Consider the following 26,724-nt stretch of genomic DNA (forward strand, 5'->3'; position numbering starts at 1 on the left):
TACAGTGCGTGCCTGGCTGCAGCTTGTTTGCTAAACCAGGTGCGGCTGTGTTGAAACGGGGCTCCCAAGAAACTGGCTTCAAAGACAGGTCAGGCGGCCAGTTTGCACGGAGTCAAAGCTGCGTTCGAACCTAAATTCACAAAATGCATTGATCAGCAAGGAAACAGACACACCCTATGTAGTGCATAGAAAGAGACCCTCACTGTTTGCTTTAGCCTTGGTGCTTGCTGGCTGGCTAAAACCTGCTGCAAACCAGTTTAGCTGGGATTATGATGTGCTGAGGACCCCAGGTTAGATCAGGATTTGGGATATGAACTCTCCCAGTTTGCTTGGTTTTTTTTGGGGGGGGGAGGCCTGTGGGTGGGCTGCATCTGGGGTTCCAGTATGATCTGTTAGAAAAATGAGCTGGAGTCCTGATATTTGCGGCTGAATCTGGGTCTGAACTGGCCCCAGGCTGTGGCTCTCCTCCCCCTTCTATTACGGGGGTTCTTGTGGGGAATGAAAGAGTTGGCTTTGAATCCAGACTCCCCTGCAGTTCAGGGTTTGTGGGTCCACAGGCTGGTCTGGGTGGGTCTCGAAGGCTTCCTCAACACACAGAAGTTGCACCAGTTGAATTTAAACACTTTTAAAAACTGGCACACTCCTGTATTGGTTTACGTGTGGCTTATTTTGGTTTAGCTTGAACCTGTTCCTGATCAGCTTAAATAAAATCAAATAAGCCTGGTTTAAACCAAAGCTGGAGTGTCCACACAGCCTTTGGGTTTCGAACTTGGTTTCCCACCCCATCTTAAGTTAAACCAGAGCCACTCTGCATCTAACCAAGCCCTCGTTTGACCCTGGTTCGGAGGTCAATGCAGACACGGCCTAAACCTGTTGCCTGGGTGCACTCAGTGAAGGTGGGTTACACGCTGGGGAGCTGTGGGTTGGTACGCCGCTCTCACCCCCACTGGGGACTCGCTGAGTGACCCTGAGCAACCCTCTACACCTCATTTCCCCTGTTACTACCTTAAACGTCAGCGTAGCAAACTCCCGGCATTTGGGAGCGGGGCTGTGTCGCAGGAGTGAATGACTCCTGCGTGTGGCTCTGTGCTGAGGGGGAGGGGGGCATAGGGACATGACACCCCCAAATGCGCTCATCGCAAACCTCAAAATAAACAGTTTCCAGAAGCCCAGAAAGCTCAGATGGAAACGCAAACACCATCTGCACGTGGGTGGCAGTCAGCAGGGATGGACAGCTGGCACCAGGGATTGATACGTTTCCTACGGCACTCACCGCCAGCCCTGACAAAGGATTCAGAGCTTTATTACATGAGTCCCTTGAGGCTCCAGCTGAGACCAGGGCCCGACGTGCCAGGCGCTGCACAGGCCGACTGAGAGACAGAGCTTAGGCTCAGATCCTCAAAAGTATTGAGGTGCCGAACTCCCTTAGACATCACTGGGAATTAGGCACCTCAATAGCTTTGAAGATCTGGGCCTGACAGTCTAACGAGGCCAAGCAGATAATGGGTTATCACTGTACAGATGGGGAATGGAGGCCCAGGGAGATGAAGGGCCGGATTTCCGCTGGGTCGGGGGACACAGCACTTTTGGAAAACCTGGCCCTTGGAGTTTGGCCCGGTGTCACACTGGAAGCCATGGTAGTGCTGGGAACTGACCCCCACTCTCCTGAGTCCCAGCTCAGTGCCTGATCCCTCCTCCCAAAGCCAGCCGTGCACCTGCAGAATAGGCATGGATCCACTTCTGTGCCTATGCTCTGGGATGCTGCAGAGAGGGCCAGGAGCTCCTGGGGTAAGCCAGGTCTAAGGAGGAGCAGGGGCTGCCATAAATGATGCCTGCAATCCGGTATTCTGCAGGGGGGGCGTGGGGATCCCGGCATGAGCTACCACGCCAGGCCTACCTCACGCTATCCCTGCCTTTCCTGACATACATTTCTTCCCTTTGCCTTTTCAGCGATTTGGGCCCATCGGGTGATGCTGCCTCCGGGCTGATTGCTGGGACAGAGCAAGAGACGTGGGGAGAGGAGCAATGAGCAAAAAACCCATGGAGGATCCAGGCCAGGTAGTGGAAACTCAGAGCCAGACTAAATCACTGCCCCACTCAGTCCATCCGGCCCCTGCTGCTCCCTGCTTTCCTCAGGGCAATCCCTGCAGAGCTTCGCTACCATCCCCCACAGGGAATCCCTTCACGGACACCTGGCTTCACACTGGGTTACCATCCCCCACGGGGAATCCCTGTGCGGACACCCTGCTTTACACTGGGTTACCATCCCCCACAGGGAATCCCTGCACAGACACCCTGCTTCACACTGGGCTACCATCCCCCATGGGGAATCCCTGCACGGACACCCTGCTTTACACTGGGTTACCATCCCCCATGGGGAAACCCTGCACGGACACCCTGCTTCACACTGCGTTACCATCCCTGACGGGGAATCCCTGCACGGACACCCTGCTTCACACTGGGTTACCATCCCCCACAGGGAATCCCTGCACAGACACCCTGCTTCACACTGGGCTACCATCCCCCATGGGGAATCCCTGCACGGACACCCTGCTTTACACTGGGCTACCATCCCCCACGGGGAATCCCTGCACGGACACCCTGCTTCACACTGGGCTACCATCCCCCACGGGGAATCCCTGCACGGACACCCTGCTTCACACTGCGCTACCATCCCCCACGGGGAATCCCTGCACGGACACCCTGCTTTACACTGGGTTACCATCCCCCATGGGGAATCCTTGTGCGGACACCCTGCTTCACACTGCGCTACCATCCCGCACGGGGAATCCCTGCACGGACACCCTGCTTTACACTGGGTTACCATCCCCCATGGGGAATCCCTGCACGGACACCCTGCTTTACACTGGGCTACCATCCCCCACGGGGAATCCCTGTGCGGACACCCTGCTTCACACTGGGTTACCATCCCCCACGGGGAATCCCTGCACGGACACCCTGCTTCACACTGGGCTACCATCCCCCATGGGGAATCCCTGCACGGACACCCTGCTTCACACTGGGCTACCATCCCCCACGGGGAATCCCTGCACGGACACCCTGCTTCACACTGGGTTACCATCCCCCACGGGGAATCCCTGCACGGACACCCTGCTTCACACTGGGTTACCATCCCCCACGGGGAATCCCTGCACGGACACCCTGCTTTACACTGGGCTACCATCCCCCACGGGGAGTCCCTGCACGGACACCCTGCTTCACACTGCGCTACCACCCCCCACGGGGAATCCCTGCACGGACACCCTGCTTTACACTGGGTTACCATCCCCCATGGGGAATCCCTGTGCGGACACCCTGCTTCACACTGGGTTACCATCCCCCACGGGGAATCCCTGCACAGACACCCTGCTTCACACTGCTCTACCATCCCACACGGGGAATCCCTGCACGGACACCCTGCTTCACACTGGGTTACCATCCCCCATGGGGAATCCCTGCACGGACACCCTGCTTCACACTGGGTTACCATCCCCCACGGGGAATCCCTGCATGGACACCCTGCTTCACACTGGGTTACCATCCCCCACAGGGAATCCCTGCACGGACCCCCTGCTTCACACTGGGTTACCATCCCCCACAGGGAATCCCTGCACAGAGACCCTGCTTCACACTGCGCTACCATCCCCCACGGGGAATGCCTGCATGGACATCCTGCTTCACACTGGGCTACAGTCCCTATGGGGAATCACATCAGAGCATCCCTCTGTATCCCAGAGTAGAGATGGTACTGGGCCCCACACTGTGTCTCAGAGCTGGTGCCCTGGGATACAGCTGCCCAGGCTGTGCTGCCCAACACAGGCAGGGTTAATGACCATGAAGGGTGTTCTCCTTCCCCCCGTTAGGAGGATTATGAAGCTGAAATGAGGAGCAGGCTGGATGAAGAGGGCTACAGGGACCCCAAACTGAAACAATCAGAGATGTCACTCGATGAACAAGGCAGTGAGTAACCCGAACGCTCATAGTTCATTAAGGGTTAACAGGGGGGTTAGGGTTCCCTTGCAATGGGACATTCTCTTCACCATTGACACCTGTTTGTAGCAATGCAGCTTGAGGTCGTGATGTAAGGTAGGGTTGTCAGAGCACATGCTTCAGGGCACCCCCTGCCTGCCTGGGGGTGAGATCAGGAAGGAATTCCCAGCCCTCCCATGTCACCCCATTAGCTCGGTGCACTATGAAGGGTTCTGATGTCCTCATGGCCACTGCTGGACCCGGGGTGCCTGGCTATGCAGGGCTGGTGGTCCTCTCTCTCCTCCCTTTGCCTGCCCTCCAACCAGCCTCCCTGCCTTGCGGTTTGCTACCCCTGCAGTCTCAAGTGGTCCCCCCATTGCAGTTTGCTGCTCCCCCTGTCTGACATAGTCCCTGATATAGATATATTGCAGAAAAAAGTGTTGCATTCACAAGGAATGTTGCACAAATCCACAAAGAAGAATTTGGCCAGCTCTAGCTGTGCGATAGATTTATTAAAGTCCTGTGGATAATAACTCCCTTGTACGAATATCTAGGAACCATATAGATGGGTGTAAAGAGAGGGGGGTTAGAAATAGCCAAGGCAGAGCGGAATGGGTGGGCAGAGTGCAGGGGAAGCGATCATAGGGGCGTGATCAATGCAGTTGATCAGGAGATGGTTACTACATCTGGGTGTGTGTGTACAAACAGAGAGGGAGAGGAAGGCAGGATAGCCTACTCTAGTGGACAGAGCCTAGATTAGGGCTCAGGAGACTTTCCCAGGCCCGTCACAGACTTCCTGTGCACCCTTGGCAAGCAACTTAACCTACACTGTTCCCCAGCTGAAAAGTGGGGATAATATTCCCCAATTTCACAGGAGAACTGGGAAGGTGGAATCCATCAGGATGCTCAGATCCTGGGTTGAGGCGGGTCCTACGCATCCCTAGAGAAAGTTATATATTTGGACTAGTTGCATGACATGGGAAAGCTGTAATTCCCATATTCTGTTTGCAGCTCTGACGCTCTTCCCAGGGTCAGTGGCTTTTACTCTGCAGAGCTGCCAGGCTCCTTCCTTTCAGCCTATGAACTTGGTAGCTGAATTGCTCCTGGAGCAGCAACAAGCTCTGTGCTAGGCAGGTCCTGGGATGTACCCTCTGGGCAGAAGTGATGCTGCCAGCAACTCCAGCTGCTTGCTCTGCCTCTTCGCTGTGTCGCTATTCCTCCCTTTGCTGTCATCGAGTCCAGTCTCCCAGGATAAGTCGAGCCAGGCTGGCTTAGTCCTTGGATGGGAGATCTGCAGGAAGTGGCTTGATGAGTCAGTGGGCAGGGCTGGAGCCAACGAGCGTGAGGTCAGCGTGTATAGTGCTGCTGGAGGGGCCATCTTTTATATGAGACGTAAAACTGGACCCCTGCCCCTTTGTGGTTCCCTGGCACCTTCCTTAAGGCATATTCTGCACTGATGCCCGCACTAAATGCTAGCCTGGGTGATTACATTGACTCACCAACATTTCCTGCAGCTGCTTGCTGTTGGGTACGGGGTTTGTCATCACTTCTGGTCCTCAACCGTTGTGCAGAGCTCATCAGTGGCTGTGTTCCACCCCAGAGGCGGTTGCACTCTTGTGGCAGGGGGAAAGATGCCTAGGAATGTCAGAAGGTTTATAATTAATTAACATCTGTAAAGCAGATTGTGGTCCTTCAATGAAAGGAGAAGGGCACAGTGTTACAGACAAGTGGCCATACTAATGGCCCACTAGCCCAGTATCCTGGATCTGACTGGCCAGTGCCAGATGCTTCAGAAGGAATGAACAGAACAGGGCAATTTTGAGTGATCCATCCCCTGTCGTCCAGCCCCAGCTTCTGACAGTTGGAGGCTTAGGGACACTTGGAGCATGGGTTGGGTCCCTGACTGTCTTGGCTAAGAGCCATTGATGGGCCTAGCCACTGTGAATTTATCTAGTTCATTTTTGAAACCCGTTATACTTTTGGCTTTCACAACATCCCCTGGCGAGGAGTTCCACAGGTTGACTGTGCGTTGTGTGAAGTACTTGCTTAATGTTTGTTTTAATCCTGCTGCCTGTGAATGTCATCAGGTGACCCCTTGTTCTTGTGGTAGGTGAAGGGGTAAATAACACTTCCCTATTCACTATTTCCACACCAGTCACAATTTTATAGCCCTCTATCACATCCCCCTCCCTTCACAGGCACCGACTTTCTTCTCTCCGGCTGGGTGCTCCACCCCCTTCTGTCCCGCCCCCACTTTAACCCTTCCCCCAAAGCCCCACCTTTGCTCCACCTCTTCCTGCCCCTGCCCCGCCCCTGCCTCACCTCTTCCTGCCCCCACCCCAGCATCTCCCACCCGCCACCAAACAGCGGATCGGCGGGCAGCTGCTGGGTGCTGAGCACCCACTTTTTTTTTTTGGAGCACCCCCGGAGCTGGTGCCTATGCCCCCCCCTTAGTCCTCTCTTTTCTGATCTGAACAGTCCCACGTTTTTTACTCTCTGCCCTTTTTCCAATTCTAATTCTAATTCGAGAATGATTAAATCCCCAGCACAACGCTTCTTAGGGTTGTAATGAGGCTGCAATGAAAGAAACCGTGGGTGCATGCAGTCCTTTTGAACAGATGATACAATTCCATTGCTCCGTCCAGGCCATTTCCAAAGGATTAATGCCCTGAGCCTTCTTCAGGTCAGCCAGCTCGAATCATCTCTCAGCAGCCCCTTTGGCCGATAAATATCTGTTATGACGTGCTGGGTGCAGGCCTCGTTTACTCACTCGGACAGGATTTACGAGCTTCAGAGGGCACTCCCGTCTTGGGAGGACAGTAATTCAGCTAGCCACAAGAAGGAAGGCGATCTAGTGGGCCGGGGCTGCAGTCTGAGCTCTGCTGGCCCTGTGATAACGTGGGCAGTTCAGAGCCTGAATGATTGCCACCTCTCCCGCTACTCTCTCCTGGGTGCCAGACAACGCTGGGGGTGTCACGGAGGAAGCCTAGCTGCCACTAGGTTTTGCATCTTCACCGCCAAGCACTCCTCCTCCCCACATACACTCAAAGGCAGGGCCCAGCAAGCTTTGCCTAGACAGGGCTTTGTGGCTGAACCAGCCCCACCGGTTAAGTCTCCACAGTGCCATCTGTTGGGGGCTCGCTGCAGCAGCTCTGGGCCCCATTGTGCTAGGCACTGTACATACGTGGAGTAAGAGTCAGCATTTATTGTCTATCAACAAGAGAAAGGGTGGGAAGGGACACAGGCACAGCAAGAGGAAGTGAACTGCCCAGGGTCTTGCATAATGACAGGTTTCAGAGTAACAGCCGTGTTAGTCTGTATTCGCAAAAAGAAAAGGAGTACAGCTTCATCGGCATGCATCCGATGAAGTGAGCTGTAGCTCACGAAAGCTCATGCTCAAATAAATTGGTTAGTCTCTAAGGTGCCACAAGTACTCCTTTTCTTTTTGCCCAGGGTCAGGTATAATTAACCCTCAAAGCTCTTCTGACAGAGGCCAGTTGTCATTCTGCAGGCTGCGGCAGAGAGGTGAAGTGATTTGCCCAAGGGCACCAAGCAAGTCAGTGGCAGAGACAAGCTTAGACCAGAGAGGAGCTTTTGGTTGCAGCTCCGAGCTCAGATCACTAGACCACGTTCGCAGGTGCTTGCCACTGTCCCTGATGATAAAGTTGCCCATCTGGAAGCAGTCACTCAGCCATGGGCAAAGGGATCCAGAGAACAGGGCCAGGGCCTGACCGTTTATAAGTAGGATATCTGCCATCAGTGCAGACACACCAGGGCTCTCCAGAGCTAAAAGCATGAGCTGCTACAGCTGTAACCAACTCACGCCCTGTGCGGACGAGACAGAGCGGGACCTGCAACCCAACCTCACCAGTGGGTCACACAAGCAGGGCCACTGTCTGAATCCCAGACCGTGAAACAAAAGGGAGCCAGATATCAAAGCCGTTGGTAAAAGTCTGGGCTGGGCCTGGAACATTTTCAGATCCTGCACTGATGGGAGGTGTCTCCTCCGACTCCCTCCACAGCAGCTGGGGGTGCACCAAGACGGCCTCGAAAGCTCCCTTGCGTGTGTGGGTGTGTGAGCAAGATGCCTGAATGGGTGTAGAATTGTGTATGGGACCGGTGTGTGGGGCACAGGCATGGTGGGCACCAACCAGTGTGTCCCGGGGACGCCGGGGTGTGTTTTTCAGCCACTCCTGGCTGGGTCAGCAGCGGTCTATGCCCTGAGTAGGGAAGGAGAATGGAGACGGTGCCCCTGGGCAAGGCAGGGTGATGTCAGAGACATGACGGCAGTCCTAGCAGAGGATCATGCCATCTAGGAGAGGGTTTGCCGGCAGATCCAGGTACTGATTAAGACTAGAGATGGCCTGGATTTGATCGACCCAGACCTGTGGGGAAGCCACTGATCTTGAGCCACATCCAGACTTTGCGACAGACCCGCTATCACCAACTCTAATGGAGCGAAAACCTCCCACTTGCTCTGCGGAAGTTCGGATCTGGAGCCGAACTCTGCGCTCTGGATTAAATAAAGCTCACACGGGCTGGTATCTTCCCAGAGCGGCAGAGGCTCATGGGCCTGAAAATGGTGCGGAACCCGTATGGGAGGAAAGAGGGAGATTAGCTAATGCAGTCGCTTATTCTGCATTTGTTAGGTCTTGAAAGGGCCATGCACAGTACCAACAGAATGCCCGCCCTGGCACCGTCCCCTTCCATTGCCACTCTGCACCTGGCTGCTGGCATCCTAGTGCCAGCCCCATCCCTCGCCGTTTTGCACCAGGGTGGCACTGTTCTAACACCATCCCCATCCATCGCCACTCGGTACCTTCGTGACCTCCTCGCCCATCCCCACTCTGCACCCTGGCCTGCAGGAGTTTGTGTCTCCTTTAGCACCCAGTTTTCCAAGTGCAACAGCTCGATCTCCCCTCCCAGCCCCTGAGCTGATCTCGCAAAGCATGAAAACGTCCCGAGGGACCTTTCGGTGGCTCCTGGAACCGCCTGGTGTGAGTTTGTCCCTGCCAGGCAATGACCCACGGAGGTATTGCTGCCAGTTTCCCTCTAATTGCCTGGTTATTGATGATAAATAAAGGGTTTGTTTTGACTAAAGACAGAAGCCACTTGTGGCTGACCTGTTACTGTCACCAGCCAGCGAGAGGCAGCTTCCAGGTTGATCGGTGTGTTAGATTTTGCAAGTGTGCGCCTCTTTAGGAGTGTATCTGTGTGTCCTCTGTGTGTTAGGAGCCGTGTGTTTCGGGTGGCGAACTACGTGTCTCCCTTTGTAGGAAGGATGTGAGAATGCCGGTACGCGTCCGTGGGAGCTGTGTGGGTGCGTGTCTCCGCGTTGAGAATATTTGTGCGGCTGCCAGCTGTGTGTCTCTGTTGGAGTTGTGTGATTGTGCGTGTGCCCATGTGGATGCCCATCCCAGTCTCTCGGTCTCAGTGAGGCGTGTGTGAGCTGTGTGTAAGGTGTGGGGATGTAAGCTGTGTGTGAGCTGTGTGTCTTGGCATGTGTGTCCCTGTGTGGGAGGTGTGTGTGGTTGTGAACTGTGTGTCCCTGTGTGGGTGTGAACTGTGTGTGGGCGTGAGCTGTGTTTGTCTCTCTGTGTGACGTGTGCGTGAGTGTGAACTGCACGTCTCTGTGTGGGTGTGAGGTGTGTGTCTGGTTGTGAACTGTGTATCTCTGTGTGGGTATGAGTTGGGTGTGGCTGTGAGCTGTGTGGGTGTGAGCTGTGTGAAGGTGTGAGCTGTGTGTGTGAGCTGTGTGTCTCTGTGTGGATGTGAGCTGTGTGAGGTGTGTGTGGGTGTGAGCTGTGTGAGGTGTGTGTGGGTGTGAGCTGTGTGAGGTGTGTGAACTGTGTGAGCTGTGTGTCTCTGTGGGTGTGAGCTGTGTGAGGGTGTGAGCTGTGTGTCTCTCTCTGTGTGGATGTGAGCTGTGTGCGTGTGTGAGCTGTGTGTCTCTGTGTGGATGTGAGCTGTGTGAGGTGTGTGTTGGTGTGAGCCGTGTGTCTCTGTGTGGATGTGACCTGTGTGTGTGGGTGTGAGCTGTGTGAGGTGTGTGTTGGTGTGAGCCGTGTGTGACTGCAGTGTATTTATAGGGAGCCTGCTAGCCCTGCCGAGCAATTGCATTATTGCCCAAGGGGGTCCTGAAGAGAGGGTGGGGGTGGCTGGTCAGGGCTCTGTCTCCCTAACCCCTTCCTTCCACCCACACAGCTGGTACAGTGGGCAGCCCCAGGCTGGAGTCTGTGACGTGCCAGCCACTGGCTGTGGCTCGTGGCATCCCGACGGGCAGCCAGCGGTGCCAGTGGAATCCCAGCCAGCCCCACTGGGCGAGTGCCGTGAATCCCCTCGCACGGGGGAGAGAGGGCTCCTCGCACGGAGGGTTTGTCCTGGGGGTTCATGTCGCACCCCCTGCTCTGGACTCGCCGCAGGAGGGGAGCAGGGTGGACTTGCAGCTGTCAGCAGCTTCCCTCTCGGTTCCCAGCCTGTACAGTCACCCCGCCGTGCGAGAACCTCTACCAACTCGGGGGCAGGGATATAAATGGGAGCGGGGGGGGGAGTGAGGGCAGGGTGTACAGCCATCTAGCAGGCCTCAGCAGCTCTCCTGCGGGGCTGACCTAGTGCGTGCGACCTGTGGGATCCGGGCCGAGACTCGAACTCAGGGCTTCCCACGGGGCGGGGGCCGACGGCAGCTTGGCTGAGGCGTGACCAGGATAGCCCGGGTGTCATTCCACAGAGCCCCCTATTGTCTGCTGGGGGAAGGGCTCCAAAGCCGGCCAGAGCAGGACCAGGGAGGGTAAACGGGAGATGTACGTCGACCTCGGTCCCGGCCCCACAGGTCCCTCGGGCACGAAGAGCTCCCATTGAGGGTTAAACTGCTCCAGGCCTGGGGGCCGGTCCCCTGCCCCAGGAGGGCGCCACGGGCCCCGTGTTTACTGTCAGCACAGCCCGAGTGCTTTTCAATTTACTCTGAACACAAGAGTCACTTGGGACAGGAATTCGGGGGTGGGGCCAGAGGGAGTCCCTGGGGCCAGAGGTTTATAGAACGGAAGCGCTGGGAACCTGTCCCTTCTCTCCGCCTGGATGGTGGCCGGGGGGGCGCTGAGATCTCAGGTAGGTGGGATCTACCGGACTCGCTGCCAGGCCTCCTCTCACCCGTACACACCTGGGGCGGCGACTCAGGGGGACGCGGGAACTGGCCCGGCACATCTCAGGGACGGGGAGAAGGTGTGGAAGGAGCGCCCAGGGTGCCCATGGGGTCTGGTCTAAGGGAGGGAACCAAGCCAGGGGAGATGTAGTTTGAGGAGATCTGTGCGGCTCTGGCATTGTCTCCCCCAAAAAGAACGGAGGGAGAGTCCCCTGGCTTGGAGCTCACCGGGGCGCTGGAGAACACGCTGTGGTCCTGCTGGGGCACCTCCAACCTTCCCTCTCCCCAGCTTGCTGCGATGTTGGATCTCCCCAGCCGCAAGCTAGGGGCATCCCCCTCGGGGTGCAGGCGTGGGCTGGGGGAGCGCGTGTCCTGGGCGCTCCTCGGACGCGCCTCCGCACCAAAGCCCTCTCCCCTCAGCCCGCTCCCCAGCGCCCAGTCGCTGCCAGGACCGGGAGAGCACAGGGCGGCGTTCACACCTGCTCTGGTTCTGTCTGCCCGGCACGAGTGGGAAACCGGAGGCACCAGAGACAGGAGAACAGGCCCCCTGTGGTGGGGCGGGGGGACCAACGTGGGGTGACACCACCTCCCGCCTGACCCTCTGCTAGAAGAGCCCCAGAAAGCCCAGGTGTCTAAACACCCCTCCTCATGGAATGGGGGGCCCGTCTGCAAAGCCAGGAGCAGGCATGTGCCCTATATGTATGGCTGGGACCTGGGTCTGGGCAGCCCCTGGGCTCTATCTGTATGTTGAATAGAGTCCCTCTGGTGGGTTGTCTCTGCCCTTCCCCCCCAAGCCCGCCCTGCCCCACACGGGGAGGGTGCTATCTCCACCCCTCCCCAGCATCTGGGCTGTGTCTCTGGGGCTGGGAGCAGGAGCTGTGGGAAGGTGGCTGTGGCTGGGATGGAGCCCTCCCCATGGCTCCAGTGCCGGACTAGCCCCCCCACGGGGGTCAAGGGGCTGGCTGGGTGAGTGGCTCCGGGGCCTGGCTAACAGTGAGGTTGTTCCATACTCAGGTTCCTCCTCATTGGATCAGACCCAGGAGGCATCAGGGAGCGCGGGGTTCGCCCACCCATCCACCTCCAGCCGGGGTACACATGAGGTGAGTGGCCTGCCATGCTGGGACCCTGTGCAGCGCTGCTCCTTCGGGGTGCAAGGCCATGGCCCAGTCTGGCCCCATGGGGAGAGGTTAGACCCTGCTCTGATCTGAACCCAATGGGAAGGATGCTCCGGGAGCCAGGGAGAAGGAGGGAGAGGAGAGGGTTAGATTGGTGTGGGAAGAGAGAGACCTTCCCAGAGAACCATCAGAGCAGGAGGAAGACTCTCCCTGGGGAACCGTCAGAGCAGGAGGGAGACTCTCCCTGGGGGAACAGGCGGAGCAGGGAGGAGACTCTCCCAAGGGAACAGGTGGAGCACGGGGAGACCCTTCCCAGGAACAGTCAGAGCAGGAGGGAGACCCTCCCAAGGGAACAGGCGGAGCAGGGAGGAGACCCTCCCTGGGGGAACAGGCGGAGCAGGGAGGAGACCCTCCCCAGGAACAGTCAGAGCAGGAGGGAGACCCTCCCCAGGAACAGTCAGAGCAGGAGGGAGACCCTCCCCGGGGAACAGGCGGAGCAGGAGGGAGACTCTCCCAAGGGAACTGGCGGAGCCGGGAGGAGACCCTCCCCGGGGAGCAGGGGAGAGACCCTCCGCAAGGAATTGTCCCAGCAGGAGGGAGACCCTCCCCGGGGAGCAGACGGAGCAGGAAGGCGTCCAAGGCAGTAAGTCTTGTTTGCTTTATAAACACACGGGGTGCAGTTTGGGGACAGCTGCTTTCCCAGCCATCACTCAGCCGCTTAATGACAGTTCAAAGCCCTTTTTTCCTGGGCAGCTGGGACAGTTCATTTCCAGTTACTGAGGCAATTTCAGACTGGTCTGAACTGCCCCTGTGTGCACGAAGCTGGAGGCAGCCGGTCTGGGGAGGGGACAGGCAGCACCCAGTTCCCCCAGTTTGACTGACTGCCCACGCTGGTTTTGCTCGGCGGGTGCCGGCGATGGGGGCTCATGCCCTGCCTGGAACGGGCACCGCTTTGCTTATGCGACGGCCAGCAGGGTAGAGCTCTTCCAGCACTTGGCGGGCAGGGGAGGGCAGGTGAACCGGGTTGGTGATGGGGAGATTTCACCCCTTTCTCTCCCCTTTTTCTCCTTCCATTTCTGGGCCTGTTCTGCCGAACCAAGAGGTTCTGATCAGACTTGGGAGGCTCATCACGGGGGTTTAGTGCACTGAGCCACCCCTTCCAGAAGTGCGGACACCAGGCCAGGCCAGGCCAGGTCGTCCAGCAGCTGCATAAAAAAATCCCCTTTATATTCAGCACAGCCCAGCTTGAAATCACATCTAACCCCCTCCCCAGGGGGGAAAAAAGGGGAAAGAAACAGGAAGGCCTTAGGGAGAGTAAGACGTAGAACAACGAAGATTCGGTGACGCCAGCCGGCTGCTGGGAAGCAGGGAGCATGCTAGGAATAGACCGGTAATACCACTCTGCGGCGACTCGCCTCTTGCTTTCCGAGGCGTCCGGTGGGGGGCCACGTACTCTGGGTCCCACCCGACAGCAGAGGGGTCGGAGCGCCTCCGAGTGGCTGCAGGAGTTCGCAGCCTGATTCTGTGCTGGCGCCGCTCCTCTGAAGTCAAAAGGGTGCCGCTCATTTAGCCAAGCTGAGGATCAGGTCCAGAGAATTTGCATCAGGCCTGGGGAGAAGGGGAAGATGGGGCAGAAAGGAGAGATGATACCACTGGGGTGGGGGAACACCCCCGCCCTGCTGCTGAGCCTTCCTCCTGCTTCAGTCATGTCTGTTCCTGTTGCTCTTGCCGAAATAAGCAGCAGATCTTTCTCCCCACCATGTGTCCAGGGCGGTGTTTCCCCACCTAGCTCCATCTCTGCCTTCCAACGAAGCTGGAAGGCAACACATTTTAAATTGATACAAGGCCATACTTGTTTACCCAAAGCCTAACTCTCCTGTGGAACTCACTGCCACCAGATGTCACTGAGGCCAAGAACTCCCCAGCAGTTCCAAAGGGATCAGCCATTTCTGTGGATAATATGAGCACGCACCCTTATGTTACACATGGACAGAGGGTGCTAACACTCCTGCTTCAGGCCAGAGCCAGCCGCTAAGGCCAGATTTTCCACAGAGCTCAGGGCCGGACTTCCCTAAGAGCTCCATTCCCGTATAGGCACCTAAATAAGAGCCAAAGTTTACAAAGTTCTCACCACCCAGCATGCACCTGTGCTCAGATGATTTGAAAATCTGGCCCAAACCACCTGGGGATTGGGAAGAACCCTGGGCAGGTTATCCCATGACAGTCAACTAGGGAGTTTCCTGCACCTTTGCCTGAAGCCACTAACATTGGCCACTGGCTCCTAGACAGATCCACCCTGGCTATCCCGCCGGATCTGTCAAAGCCACCAAAGCCTACGTAACATAATCATTAGCCAAACTTGTCTTGTCTCCCCATGGGCTCTTCATGGGTCCATCTCATTCAGAATTTCCACCCCAGCCTTATTGCATTGCTAGTTCCCGCCCTCCGGAGCCATCAATTAAATCACCCACTGTCACTTGCCTAAACCCAGCTGAGGGAAAGCTGGACCCTGGGTTATTTTTAATACCTGGTGAGTTGCTCTCTCCAAGTTTTGATCTTCTGAGGGCTCAAATCAGCCAGGGATTGAATTCTAAGGAGGGCTCTGTGCCTTCCACCTTTCTGGCTTGATACTGGGAGCAAAGGGGGCATAGGTAAGTCCAGGCTGGCACGTCCCGCAGCCTCCCGTGGCAAGTGAATCCATACACCGGAATAATGCGATGAGCCCAGAAGGCATCGGGTTCCTGGGGCTGATTTGCTGTGGACTCCGAGGCGAGGGGTGCCCTGGAGTTTAGGGAAGTTGATCACCTCCCAAGGCCTAGGTGGGCTCAGCTTGGGGTGGATGTGTAGCCCTGGGCACTTCCCAGCACTGCGGGGGGTGGGGGCAGGATTAGGGTCTTTGGAAACTTGTCCCCTCGTTTAGAGGACGTTTTACTGTCTGGTCCATTTCCATGCGGTGCTAACCCCTACACCCCTACAGCTAGACCTCGCTGCAGCTTAGAGGTTCATGGGGCCTCAAGTTCCTAGGGCAGGGGGAAGGGAGTTGGATCATTGCATCCCCTTGATGCACCTGCCTGAAGGCACCCAACTCCCCTTGGCCATCCATGGGAATTGGGCATCTGACTCTCCTTTGGAACAATCCCCTTTGTTCTGCTCCTGTTGCGGAGCGGGGCAGGGGTGGAGTGGCAGCCCGTGTGTGGGACCCCAAATCTGGCCTCTCATTTTGGCAGCTTTAGTGGGTGGAGATTGGGTTGTGGGCGGAGCCTGGAGGAAGTTTGCAATCCTCCCTCTCAGAGCTATTGTTTCAGGCTCTCTGCATACTCAGGCAGGCATCAATCACCACACTCACATGCATCGCCACTGGATTATTGGGGATGCTGTGGCCACCTCTTTGGCTGCCCACCCCAGGAGAGAATCCCAGCCTGCTCTCCAAGGGCTCTGTCCCATCCGCTCTTCCCTTCCCAGGCATATGTGGAGTTACAAGAACTGGTCATGGATAGAAACAACGAGCTGCGCTGGATGGAGGCCGGCCACTGGATCAAGCTGGAGGAGGACTTTGAGGAGGCAGGGCACTGGGGGAGGCCGCACCTCTCATACCTGACATTCCGCAGCCTGCTGGAGGTGCGCAGGGCCTTCACGAAAGGTGAGGAGGGGGCAGCGGTGATCAGAAACAATGCTACAGAGGGTCAGGGGGGAAGGGGAGAAATGGACAGTGAGCCAGTCAGAGAAAGATAATAAAGAGCCAGGAACAAGGGAAGAAGAGAGTGAATGGAGCAGGGGTGACCTAGGAAGAGTGAGCCAGATCTTGGCCCTTCAGTTTAATATTATGGATAGCATCCGGATGATATTTGTCAGTGGCGTAAGTGAGGAGCGCGACACCTATTGCACTGGAGAGGCACATGCTTACACCAGCAGCCAGTTTGGCCCTATTGATAGGAAATGCTGCACCCAATTGGCCATTGAGCCCAATATCCTGCCTCCACCAGGGGCTAGCGCCAACTGCTTCCAAGGGAAGTGCAAAGGCTCCAGTCACGGAATCTGGAATAAGCTGGGAAATTCCTTCCTGACCCTCGTTGGCCAGTAATTGGCTTGTGCCCTGAAGCAGGCGGGTGGACGGGGAGAATAGATACAACGGTTTGGTAGGTCGGAGAGGGGTGGGAACTGGAAGAGAAAGACAGACTATGGAGTGAAAGAAGAGAACAGAGCCAAGACCCAGAGGGCTTGATGCTGTCGCTCCCGGCACCTCTGCCCTCGCCTACTCCCAGGCAAAGCGCTGCTGGAGGCACCCCGGCCTCGCACCTCCTTTGCTCCCAGGGCAGAATCGGAGCCAGAGGGAACAGAGAGCTCGTGAGACGCGGAACAAAGCGGGAAGGGAAGGAGGAGTTCAGGGTGGATGGACAGAGAAGGGGGATCCCATGCCCTGGGTGAGCCAATGACTAATGGCTTGAGCAGGGAGGGAGGACTTCAGCCCTAGTGACCTCCGCCCGTCTCCCCCAGGCACTGTCCTTCTGGACCTGCCTGAGAAGTTCCTGGCAGGCATCACCAATCAGCTGATCGACCAAATGATCTATGAAGGGCAGCTCAAACCACAGGACAGAGAGACGATCCTGAGAACCCTGCTGCTACAGCACAGGTACCGGTCCTCTGCCACCCGCCCAGAGGGCAGCGAGGGGATGTGCTGTGGCCTTGACTTCTTTCTGGGGGAGCTGGGAAAGGGGGAGTCCGAGGAGAGGAGGGGCGCTAGGGGAATCCCAGCATCCTGGCTATTCCGATTGGGAGTGTTTCATCCTGCAGGCCCCTTTGCACAAGTGCCAGTCCCATTTACGCAGGTGCAAATGACGATGCAATGTGCAAGATTGTGGGAAGGTGGCGGGGGGAGGGAGGGAGTAGAGGAATTGGGAGAGCTTTGCCTGCTCACACACCCCCCCCCCAGATACAACAGTCTTCTGCTTCCTTTGCTAAACCGCGCAGCATTACTGGGTGCAGTTAATCAGCCACCATGTCCCATCCCAGAGGTGGCCGCATTGCAGTAGCTGGTGAAGTGATTCCAAATCCCAAGAGGTGTTTGTAATATTGGAGGTTCCTTTGCAATGAAATGCTCAATCAATATTAATTTATTAATTAGGGATAATTAACAATTATTTGGTCAATGGGATGTGGGGTGTGGGGGGGGGCGGGTAGAACAAACCCGTCCATCTGCTTGGGCAGTGTCTCCCGCAGAGTGATATGGTCTGGGTTTTTTCCTCCCCCTTTCTGCAGCCACCCAGATGAGTCTGAATCCATGGGGACCCTTTTCCCAGGCCAACTGGAACGAGAGGGCACCAAGGACGAGGTCACCTCCCAGCCGCTCATGCAGGAATATCACCAGATCGAGATGCAGACGCTCACGAGCACAGAACAGGCAAGGAGATGGTGGGAACAGGCCCCCAGCTTGAGAACCTCAGGACAGCCATTTATGGGGGGGTGGGGAGCAGCAGGTGGCAGAGGGACCCACCAAGAGCTCGCATCTGCGGGGCCTCCTGCATCATGCCAGGTGGCAGCCGGTGGAGTCCCACCAGGCGGGACCTGGGTCTGTCGAGTGAATGAGCAGCAAGGGACACCAAGAACCTGAGGCTGAAATCCAAGCACAGTAGAAGCCCAGCATGTGCACACAGAGGCTGCAGCTTCTGGAGTGAGGGCATCTCAAGGGGGGTTGCTCTCAGCGCTGGGGCTGGTCCAGCTGGGGATGTGAGCCGTGGGCATGGCCACAGGTGGGCTTAGCAGCGCAATGGAGAGAAACGCGGCTGATGACACACCTGTGCCCTGGCCGGGGGGGGGGGAGGAGGGGAGGGTGGCCCCCCGCACAATGAGAATCTCTGAATTTGCGTCTCTGCAGGAAGGGCCCCGGGGGCATGCCCCCAGGAAGCAGCTCCTCGAGAAGATCCCGGAGGATGCCGAGGCCACGCTGGTCCTCGTAGGTGAGCGTGACCCTCTCCTGCGTCCCCTGGGGCTCCTGAGCCATGCCACATGCCTCCACCACGGGGAAGGGGCTGGGCAGGAGGCCAGATCCAGGTGGCTGCTCTGGAACCAGCTTTGCTTGGAGCTGGGCACCAGGATCCAGCTGAGCAAGACCAGTTGTGGGAGGGGAGATGCCACTCGGCGCACGGCAGAGGCTGGCCTGGGTGGGAGGGGAGGCCCCACGTTCTGGCTTTTGTTGTCTCGTGCACTTGGGCAGCTTTCTCTGTGCCCAGCTGAAACACTGTTTTGCTTGCGTGTCTGGCTTGATGTAACCTCGCTCACTTTGCTCCGTCTCTCTCTCCCTCTCTTTCCCCTCCTGCTCTCTTTCATCCTTTCCGTTTTGTTCCCTTTCCCTGCCCCCACCCTCCAGCCCTTTGCCGGTGCTTGGAACCCATCCCCCTCCGCCTGCCCTCTGTGCCGAGCCCCGCCAGTGACCCCCCTGCCATCCCGTCCTCTCTCTAGGCCGTGCCGCTTTCCTGGATCACCCCACCTTGGCCTTCGTGCGCCTGAGGGAAGCGGTGGAGCTGGACTTGGTCCTGCAGGTGTCCGTCCCCGTGAGGTTCCTCTTCATGGTGCTGGGACCCGACTCCCCGCACATCAGTTACCATGAGATCGGACGGGCCGTCTCCACCATGATGGCAGAAAGGGTACGGCGGCCTCCCGAAGACTGGGGATCTGTGCCCATGACACCCCCAGGCAGCGGCTCCTTCCCCGCCTACATACAGAATAGGATATCAGGGCCCTACATCCCACTCCCTGACAGCCACCTCTGGCCCTGTCTCAAACATGCATGTTAAAGGCCTCTGGCCTTCCCGCTAAGGATAATACCTCCATCGTAGCCAGGGGGAGGCATTGCAGAGCTGGAGGGAAAAGACTTTGCCTCCTGCCCTTTCGGGGTTGGAGTGAGGAGCCCACGTTCTAAGGGCCTGATCCCAAGCTCATGGAAGTCAACGGGGGTCTTTCCATCTGCTCCAATAGACTCTGGGACAGCGCCACCGGGCGGTGCTGGGTGCCGTGACCCAGTTTGCTCACCGCGAGGCACTCCCTCGTGGCCGGCCGTGGGGTAGCAGCTCTCTCACTGGGCTAGCGCCCCCGGACGATGGGCACGCTGGCATTGTGGTCATCTCTCTGTCTGTAACTCAGCCCTCCGGCTGGGTCACTAGCTTCAGACTTGCCCTTCCGGGGGGGGGGGCCAGCCAGCAAAACGAAAAGCCTCAGAAATGTCTTTAAACACAACCAAAAACCTTTCCCCCCTCTCTGGGCCTCTTCTCCAGCCTGTCCCCTGGTGTAGACAGTGCTCTGTCGTGGGCGGGCTCCTCCTGCGGATTCAGCTGCTGCCCCTCGCAGGGGCGGGTTAACCGACTGGAAAAGCTCTCCCGTTGGTGTAGCAGAGTTTTCCCTGAAGTGTTAGCTGCACCGGCCCAGCGTTTTCAGTGTAGACCTGCCCTGAGCTGCTGGAACAGGATATAGAGCAACAGGGAGCCCAGCTGGCCGGATGGTTTAGAAGGGCCTTAGCTCACTAGTGCCCCACTGTGATGGAGCGGTCCCAGGGGTCCCAGGGGTAAGCCATGGCAGTGCCCGTGCGGGGAGTCTCGCTGCCCTCCTGAGCCTCCCTCTCCCCTGGCAGGGGTTCCGTAGGGACGCCTACCTGGCGGAGGAGCGCCAGGACCTGATAAAGGGTGTGGAGGAGTTTCTGGATTGCAGCATTGTCCTCCCGCCCTGCGAGATCCAGAACGAGCAGCTCCTCAGGAGCCTGGTGCCCATGCAGAAGGAGCTGCTGCGGAAGAGGTACCTGCCAGACGAGAAGAAGCCGGAAATGAAGATCTTAAAGGGTATGTAGGGCCCAGTCTGGGGGCAGCATGTAGGTTCTGGAGAAGCTTCTTGTCCTAGCCCTAGAGGCCCCCAGCTTGGTAGACGGCCGGTAGATGGCTGGTGGACAGCCTTGAAAATCAAAGCAGCGGGACCCCTGAGTAGGACAATGGAGGTTCTTCTACCTCCTGCAGACCAAAGCCACCACCCCTGGTCCCTGCCCACAATGGTCCCTGCCCACCATGGGAAGGATCCTTTGGGAGGGCGATGCATGAATGGGGCAGCGCTGGGGGCGGGTAGAGGTTTATTGGGGAGCAGTGTGGAAGAAACCCAGGGCAGAGGGAGCATGGAATTCCAATGCCCCCCGGGGCAGGGGTCAGGGTCAGGTTTGGTGGCTCATTGCGCGGGTTGGGGGAGAGCCTGACACTGAGTACATTGCGGGGAGCCCCACTCTCCACCGAGGGGAGGACAGCACCTGGAGGTCAGGGTTTGCAGGCTGGTGCTGCGTGGACATGGAGCTGAGCCCCGATTGCTCTGGAGACGGTGGCCCCTTGGGGCCAGGTGTGGGGAGAAAGCCCAGGAGAGAGTGAAGACAGAGGCTGAATTTCCCCCTCACTCCTGGCATTACCTCCCCAGCCTGGCCACGGGTGCCTTTGTCTCCCTGCAGATCTAGGCCTGGCAGACAAGGCCCTCGAGGAGGAGGATGACCCCCTGCGGCGGACTGGCCGGCCCTTTGGGGGCCTGGTGCGGGACATCAAGCGCCGCTACCCCAAATACCTCAGCGACATCAAGGACGCCCTCAGTGCCCAGTGCCTGGCTGCCGTCATCTTCATTTATTTCGCAGCCCTCTCCCCGGCCATCACCTTCGGGGGCCTGCTGGGTAAGTGGGACCCAGCTGCTGGCCCCCAGGGAACCAGGGTGACTCCCTGGGGCCCCTGCCCCTTAAGGCAGCCCCAGACCCGCTCTGGAGAGTGCCCTGGTGGGATCAGGAGGGTCCCTGGCCCACGGGGGTCCCCGCCCCTCTCTGCTGACTTGCACTGTTGTTTCTAGGGGAAAAGACAAGCAACATGATTGGGGTCTCGGAGCTGCTGGTCTCCACAGCCGCACAGGGCATCATCTTCTGCCTCCTCGGCGCTCAGCCCCTGCTGGTGGTCGGCTTTTCGGGTCCCCTGCTGGTCTTTGAAGAAGCCTTTTTTAAGGTAGGTGCCCTGGTTCCCTCCTCTAGCCCTGCATATGCCCATTGTTCCCCCCACCTGCCCCGCAGCTTGATCCCCCGTGTGGCTTTGCAGGGAAAGGTGTGGCAGGTCCAGCTCTCCCTCCCATAAGGCCCCCCCGGCTGCCTTACACAGCCCATCCCCTGGGGCAGAAACCTTCCCGGAGCCCAGGCCCCCAGCACCTGGGGAGCGGGAGACCCATGACTCCACCTCCCAGCTTCATACCCGCTCCCCCTGCCTGAGGATCACTCCAGCCTGATGGAGCACAAACCCATCCTTCCCAGTAGGAGGCGCTGCCCCCTCCTTCTCTGGGGCAGCCCCCACCCCCTGGGACCACCGGAGCCATGAGCCCATGGACAGAGCAAAGCCCAGCAGTGCCCAGGGCCATGCTGCCGGGCCACAGCATCCCCAGCCATTGGGAAGGAGGCCAAGCCGGGGTCGATGGAGCTGCGGGGTCCCAGGCTGGATGGCAGGAGGGCGTGGGGTAGTGGTGGGGAGAATGTTGTCACGGAGTCCCTGGGCGATGCTCTGGAACTGCTCCCCATGAAGCCAGTCAGGACTCTGGGGAAGTCTCCTTTCTGGGAGCAGACTGTCTTCAGGACACACAGCTCACACAACTTCCACCTTCCTGGGTCTGACCTCCGAGCATTCAGCATCCTCTGCCCCTCCGTGCGCTTCCCCCAGCGAGTCCGCCCAGGCAGGATCCTGGGGAAGCCAGAGGGTCCTGCCCCCCCAACTCCGCAGTCAGACGTGACTCTCAGCCAGCCAGTAAAACAGAACAGGTTTTTATTAGACGACAGGAACATGGTCTAAAACAGAGCTTGTAGGTGCAGAGAACAGGACCCCTCAGCCGGGTCCATTTTGGGGGGCAGTGAGCCAGACAACCACGTCTGCACTTCACTCCTTGTCCGCAGCCAGCCCCAAACTGAAACTCTCTCCAGCCCCTCCTCCTCTGGGCTTTTTCCCTTTCCTGGGCCAGGAGGTCACCTGATTCCTTTGTTCTCCAACCCTTTAGCTCTCACCTTGCAGGGGTGAAGGGCCCAGGCCATCAGTTGCCAGGAAACAGGGTGTCAGCCATTCTCTGTGTCCAGACCCCTGCACACACCTGTCCTCTAGGGCTCTGCAACGATCATACACCCTTACCCCACCACCTAGATACTTAAGAACTGCAGAGGGGAAACTGAGGCACCCCCACACTATTCCGAGGAAACATTAAGAACAGTCCCGCTTTGTCACAGATGTGCAGGAAGGACTGGTCTGTCCAGGCTGAGCTGGGCTGCTAGGAGCAGGAGCTGGGGGAGCTGGGGTGAAGAGGTGGCGGGGGGAGGCAGGGGTTGGTTAGGAGGGGAGGCAGGATAGAGTCTCTTGGGGGGCAGGGTTGGGGTTGGGAAGAAGAGTGTGAAGGGTTTTAGGGGGAGCTTGGTGGGTCTGGGCCCTGTCTGGTCCAAGGTAGAAGTGGAGATGAGGCCAGCTGAGAGGCCACCGGAGGAGAAGGAAAAGGACCACAGGAGACTCAAGCCCTGCTTTGCTTCCCCCTCGCCCCCAGTTCTGTGAGAGCTACGGCATGGAGTACATCGTGGGCCGGGTCTGGATCGGCTTCTGGCTTATCATCCTGGTGCTGCTGGTGGTGGCCTTCGAGGGCAGCTTCCTGGTGCGCTACATCTCGCGCTACACCCAGGAGATCTTCTCCTTCCTCATCTCCCTCATCTTCATCTACGAGACCTTCGCCAAGCTCATTGCGGTAATGCCGGGGCGGGGAGGGCCACCCCGCGGCTCGGTTCAAAGAGGCTTTATTGCTGTCACAGCGCAGGTTGCCCAAGAGACAGACCCAGCTGGTATCTGACCTGCCCAGGGTGGGTCCCCTGAGCGGGTTGGGTCCCTTTATCCACTGTGTCCATCCCCGGCCTGGTGGCAGGTTGCTCCGTAGTGCTATTCTTGTAATGTTCTGCGCATGTGCATAGGTGAGTGGGTGATTGTGCACATATGAAGTATGGGGTGGGGGTGCATGGTTGTGTGATTTGGGGTGGAGTTTCACACATGTGTGGATATAATTCATAGCATCATAGGACTGGAAGGGACCCCAGGAGGTCATCTAGTCCACTCCCCTGCACTCAAGGCAGGACTAAGTATTATCTAGATCATCCCTGACAGGGGTTTGTCCAACCTGCTCTTAAATATCCCCAATGACGGAGATTCCACAACCTCCCTGGGCAATTTAACTACTCTGACAGTTAGGAATTTTTTCCTACTGTCCAACCTAAACCTCCCTTGCTGCAATTTAAGCCCATTGCTTCTTGTCCTATCCTGAGAGGTTAAGGAGAACAATTCTTCTCCCTCCTCCTTGTAACAATTGCGTTGGTGGACGGGATTACTTGTGATTGTTGGGTCTGTCAATGGGTGGGTAGGTGGAGTGCAGCAGAGTGATGACTCACCGGCACAGCACCTCCTGCTGGTTGTCTGGGAATTAGCTCTTTCCAGCCTCGGAGCGCCCTCTAATGGCCGGTGTCTCATCTGCCTCAGGTCCCCGTGTCCCTCCCGGAGCCATTGCCCCTTTCCTTGGGGTTGTGCCCCCAGCAGTACCCCCACACTCTGGGTCTCCTCTCCATAGGGCCCTCTATGCCCACCTTGCCTCAGTGGCTACTGCCAGTCGTCATCCAGCCCCCTCTCACTGGGGCAAACTGCAGTGTAACGGCCACTCATCACTGGCAAGGGGGTTGGACCATCTGCCTATGCCCGGGCTGCACCTCTGCAGCCCCAGTACCTGCCTTGGGCCTTTAACCAGGCCTCAGCCTGGGGGTTTACCAGGCTGGAGCGCCCCAGCTCCTCTTGCCCTTCCCCAGCCCTGCTCCGCTTCCGGTACCCTGTCCTCCCAGGCAGCCAGATCCTTCTCCCTCCAGGGCTGGAGAGAGACTGACTCAGATCCTGGCTCTCAGCCCTTTTAAAGGGCCCGCTGTGGCCGGCTTGGGCGTGGCCCCAGCTGTGGCTGCTTCCGCAATCAGACTAGGCTTTTCCCACCGGAGTGGGGAAACTGCCCCACTACACGGCAGGATGCCCATGTTTCTAGGGATGTGTAACGGACCCGGATGTGATCGTGTGGATACACATGGCTGCGGGTCCCTATGGCTGTGCGGGTACGTGTGTAGCGTGTTTGCAGATTGCATGCGTGAGTACGTAATGCGTTCACTTATAAGGCGTGGGCGTATGGGTGTGTAACAGAGCATCACGTGGACGGTGTCTGTGCGGCATATATGCATATGTTTGCCTGTCATTTCATGCAGCACGCGTGGGGGGGGATGTCTAAATCAGGAAAGTAAGGGGCTTTTTTACACATGCCAGCTAGCATGGTAGCACCAAAACAGGTTACTGCCTTGTGTAGACGGTGCTAGTCGTGTTTAACCACGTCCGCTGGCCGCGATCAACCCTAGCCTCTCGGGCACGTCGTTAACCGGGACGGTCCTTGCCGGCTGCACGCGCGAAGTGACCGCTCGTGTTCCTGCTCTAGACAAGCCCCTTTGGAAATCCTGCACCTGAAGCTTTGCTGGCATCTTTGCCACATTTCACTGACCCGTTAAAAAAAATAATTTGGTCGCAGGAAGTGAGGTCACAGAGACACGGTTTCCATAGAAACTGAGAGCGAGCGAGTGAGTGCAAGAGTGAGCGAATGGGGGAGAGAGAAAGATACAGGAGGGAGAACAGGGAGAGAGATGGAGATGGAGCCCATCTGATAAGCTGCTTTTCCTCCTCCGCCGCCATTCTGTGCCTCAGTTTCACCCAGGGATGCTAATTCTAGGCTGCAACATGCAAATCCCAGCTCCAGTTTATGCACTGGGAGACCCCCCACACGTGTCTCCGAAGCCCCCAGCCCACAGCAGCATGGCGCAGGCTTTGCTGGTTCTGCACTGCCGTCAGGCCTGAGATCGGGCTTCTCGGTCTGTTTGGGCAGAGCCGGGGATGGCTGGAAACCACAGCGGGCCGGGGAAGAGAGGAATCCAGCTGTGGCAGCTTGTCATTGTTGGGTGCCCCTGGCTGATTCCCAGAGAGGAGGCTCTTTTCAGATGTACGCGCACACATATCACACAGGGAAATCGCACAACTCACAGACAGATGGACACAGAGAGACACACACATCACCTGGACACACACAGACAAGTCACCCAGATACTCACCACGCTCAGACACTCAGACAGGCACAGTCACAGTCACGCAACACATGGACACACACGCACACGGAGCACATGGACACACAATGACACACACAAACCCACACACAGACTCACTCACGGCAGTCAGCTGCCCCATTGGTTTCCCACTCACTGGAGCTTTGTTTCAAATGAAACAAGGAGGATATTGATGCTAAAAATAACGCCCCTTTCCCATCCTTCCACGCTGCCAGCTGCTGCCGTTCCCTCGGCGTTCCCATGGCCCACACCCTGACAGGCCGGTCCCTCCTGCCAGAGCAGGGATAGTGCACCAGACACGCAGAGAGGTGTGCTCCTAAAACACAAGCTGCAGCACAATGCAGCTGTGCGTCAGAGTGCCCTACGGACGGGCGAGGGGGAAGATACAGAGGGACGCAGCTAGGCCACCCTCCTTACTGGGACAGGATTATCTCTGGCCCTGCATTCTCCAGGGCTGGCTTTAATCAGCCCATACAATGGGGCTCCCCCCCTTCCCAGAGGGGGGCAATGCCACAGACTTAGGGTGTTCACTGTCAGGGTTTCCTGGGTACATTGCTGGGTTTCACCTCATCCTTCGTAGTTACCCCACCTCCTCACCAGAGCCTCCCCTCCGTGCGGTCTGGCCCTGCAGGTGCATGGGGACAGTTATTCAGCCCCCTCTCTTGGTCACCACTTAGCTATGCCAGGTGTATGTAACAGTGGGCCCAGGGGAGTTAGGTGCCCAGCTCCAATTGAATTTCAATAGCATTTGGAGGAGGGGGGTTGTTTGAAAACCCCAGCCGGGCATTTGGTTTTTCCATTTGGTTGGTCCTGTCTGCGGCTGCCCGTGCTGCATTTGGGCGCGGACACGGATCGGATCACGAACACAGACAGCGGGCAGGTGGCCAGCCCACGAGGGGTATCAGGGGATGCCAGCAGCGGCACTGAACCCAGTACAGTGCAACTGGGCCCTGATCCACGCTCTGCTTCGTTGATCTCCTTTAACGCTGCGGGAGAAATGGGCTCCTGGAATAAAACCCCGTAAAGGGCTGGGGCAGGGGAGAGGTAGCCAGGGGTGGCAGGTGCGTGGGAGGCATGGGAATGGGACCCGAGTCTAAACCCTCTCTCTTCTCGCAGTCCCCTCCCCACCCCCATGCCATAGCAGCCTCCTGTCTACTTGGAGGCTGCGGGGTCTCACCCCTGCCATGGGGGGCAGTGAAGACAGGTCAAGTGGGGAGAGTCCAATCTGTCTCTTGCCTTTCCTGTGGGATTTCACTTCCCCTTCTTTCCCCAGTCAAGCCCTTCCCACGCCCCCTGTCTGGGACAGC

At 57.8% G+C, this 26,724-nt stretch overlaps 1 protein-coding gene across 3 annotated transcripts in view; it reads left to right on the top strand.

The window, feature by feature from the left end:
• SLC4A1 (solute carrier family 4 member 1 (Diego blood group)) overlaps positions 1 to 26,724 on the top strand; it is a 41,591-nt gene that overhangs the window by 4,229 nt on the left and 10,638 nt on the right. For all 3 annotated transcript variants that reach the window (XR_014709792.1, XM_084616031.1, XM_084616032.1), the window contains exons 2-13: positions 1,951 to 2,058; positions 3,864 to 3,960; positions 12,122 to 12,207; positions 15,685 to 15,862; positions 16,717 to 16,852; positions 17,479 to 17,620; positions 18,095 to 18,176; positions 18,679 to 18,863; positions 19,844 to 20,048; positions 20,693 to 20,905; positions 21,076 to 21,224; positions 22,786 to 22,980. Coding sequence is in view for 2 of the 3 variants with exons in the window: in XM_084616031.1 (XP_084472157.1) it covers positions 2,026 to 2,058; positions 3,864 to 3,960; positions 12,122 to 12,207; positions 15,685 to 15,862; positions 16,717 to 16,852; positions 17,479 to 17,620; positions 18,095 to 18,176; positions 18,679 to 18,863; positions 19,844 to 20,048; positions 20,693 to 20,905; positions 21,076 to 21,224; positions 22,786 to 22,980 (1,701 nt within the window). In the remaining variant the exon portion in view is untranslated. The remainder of the gene's footprint in view (positions 1 to 1,950; positions 2,059 to 3,863; positions 3,961 to 12,121; positions 12,208 to 15,684; positions 15,863 to 16,716; positions 16,853 to 17,478; positions 17,621 to 18,094; positions 18,177 to 18,678; positions 18,864 to 19,843; positions 20,049 to 20,692; positions 20,906 to 21,075; positions 21,225 to 22,785; positions 22,981 to 26,724) is intronic.

Source organism: Lepidochelys olivacea, assembly GCF_965140295.1.
Source record: "Lepidochelys olivacea isolate rLepOli2 genome assembly, chromosome: 27".
In the NCBI taxonomy this organism is placed as follows: Eukaryota; Metazoa; Chordata; order Testudines; family Cheloniidae; genus Lepidochelys; species Lepidochelys olivacea.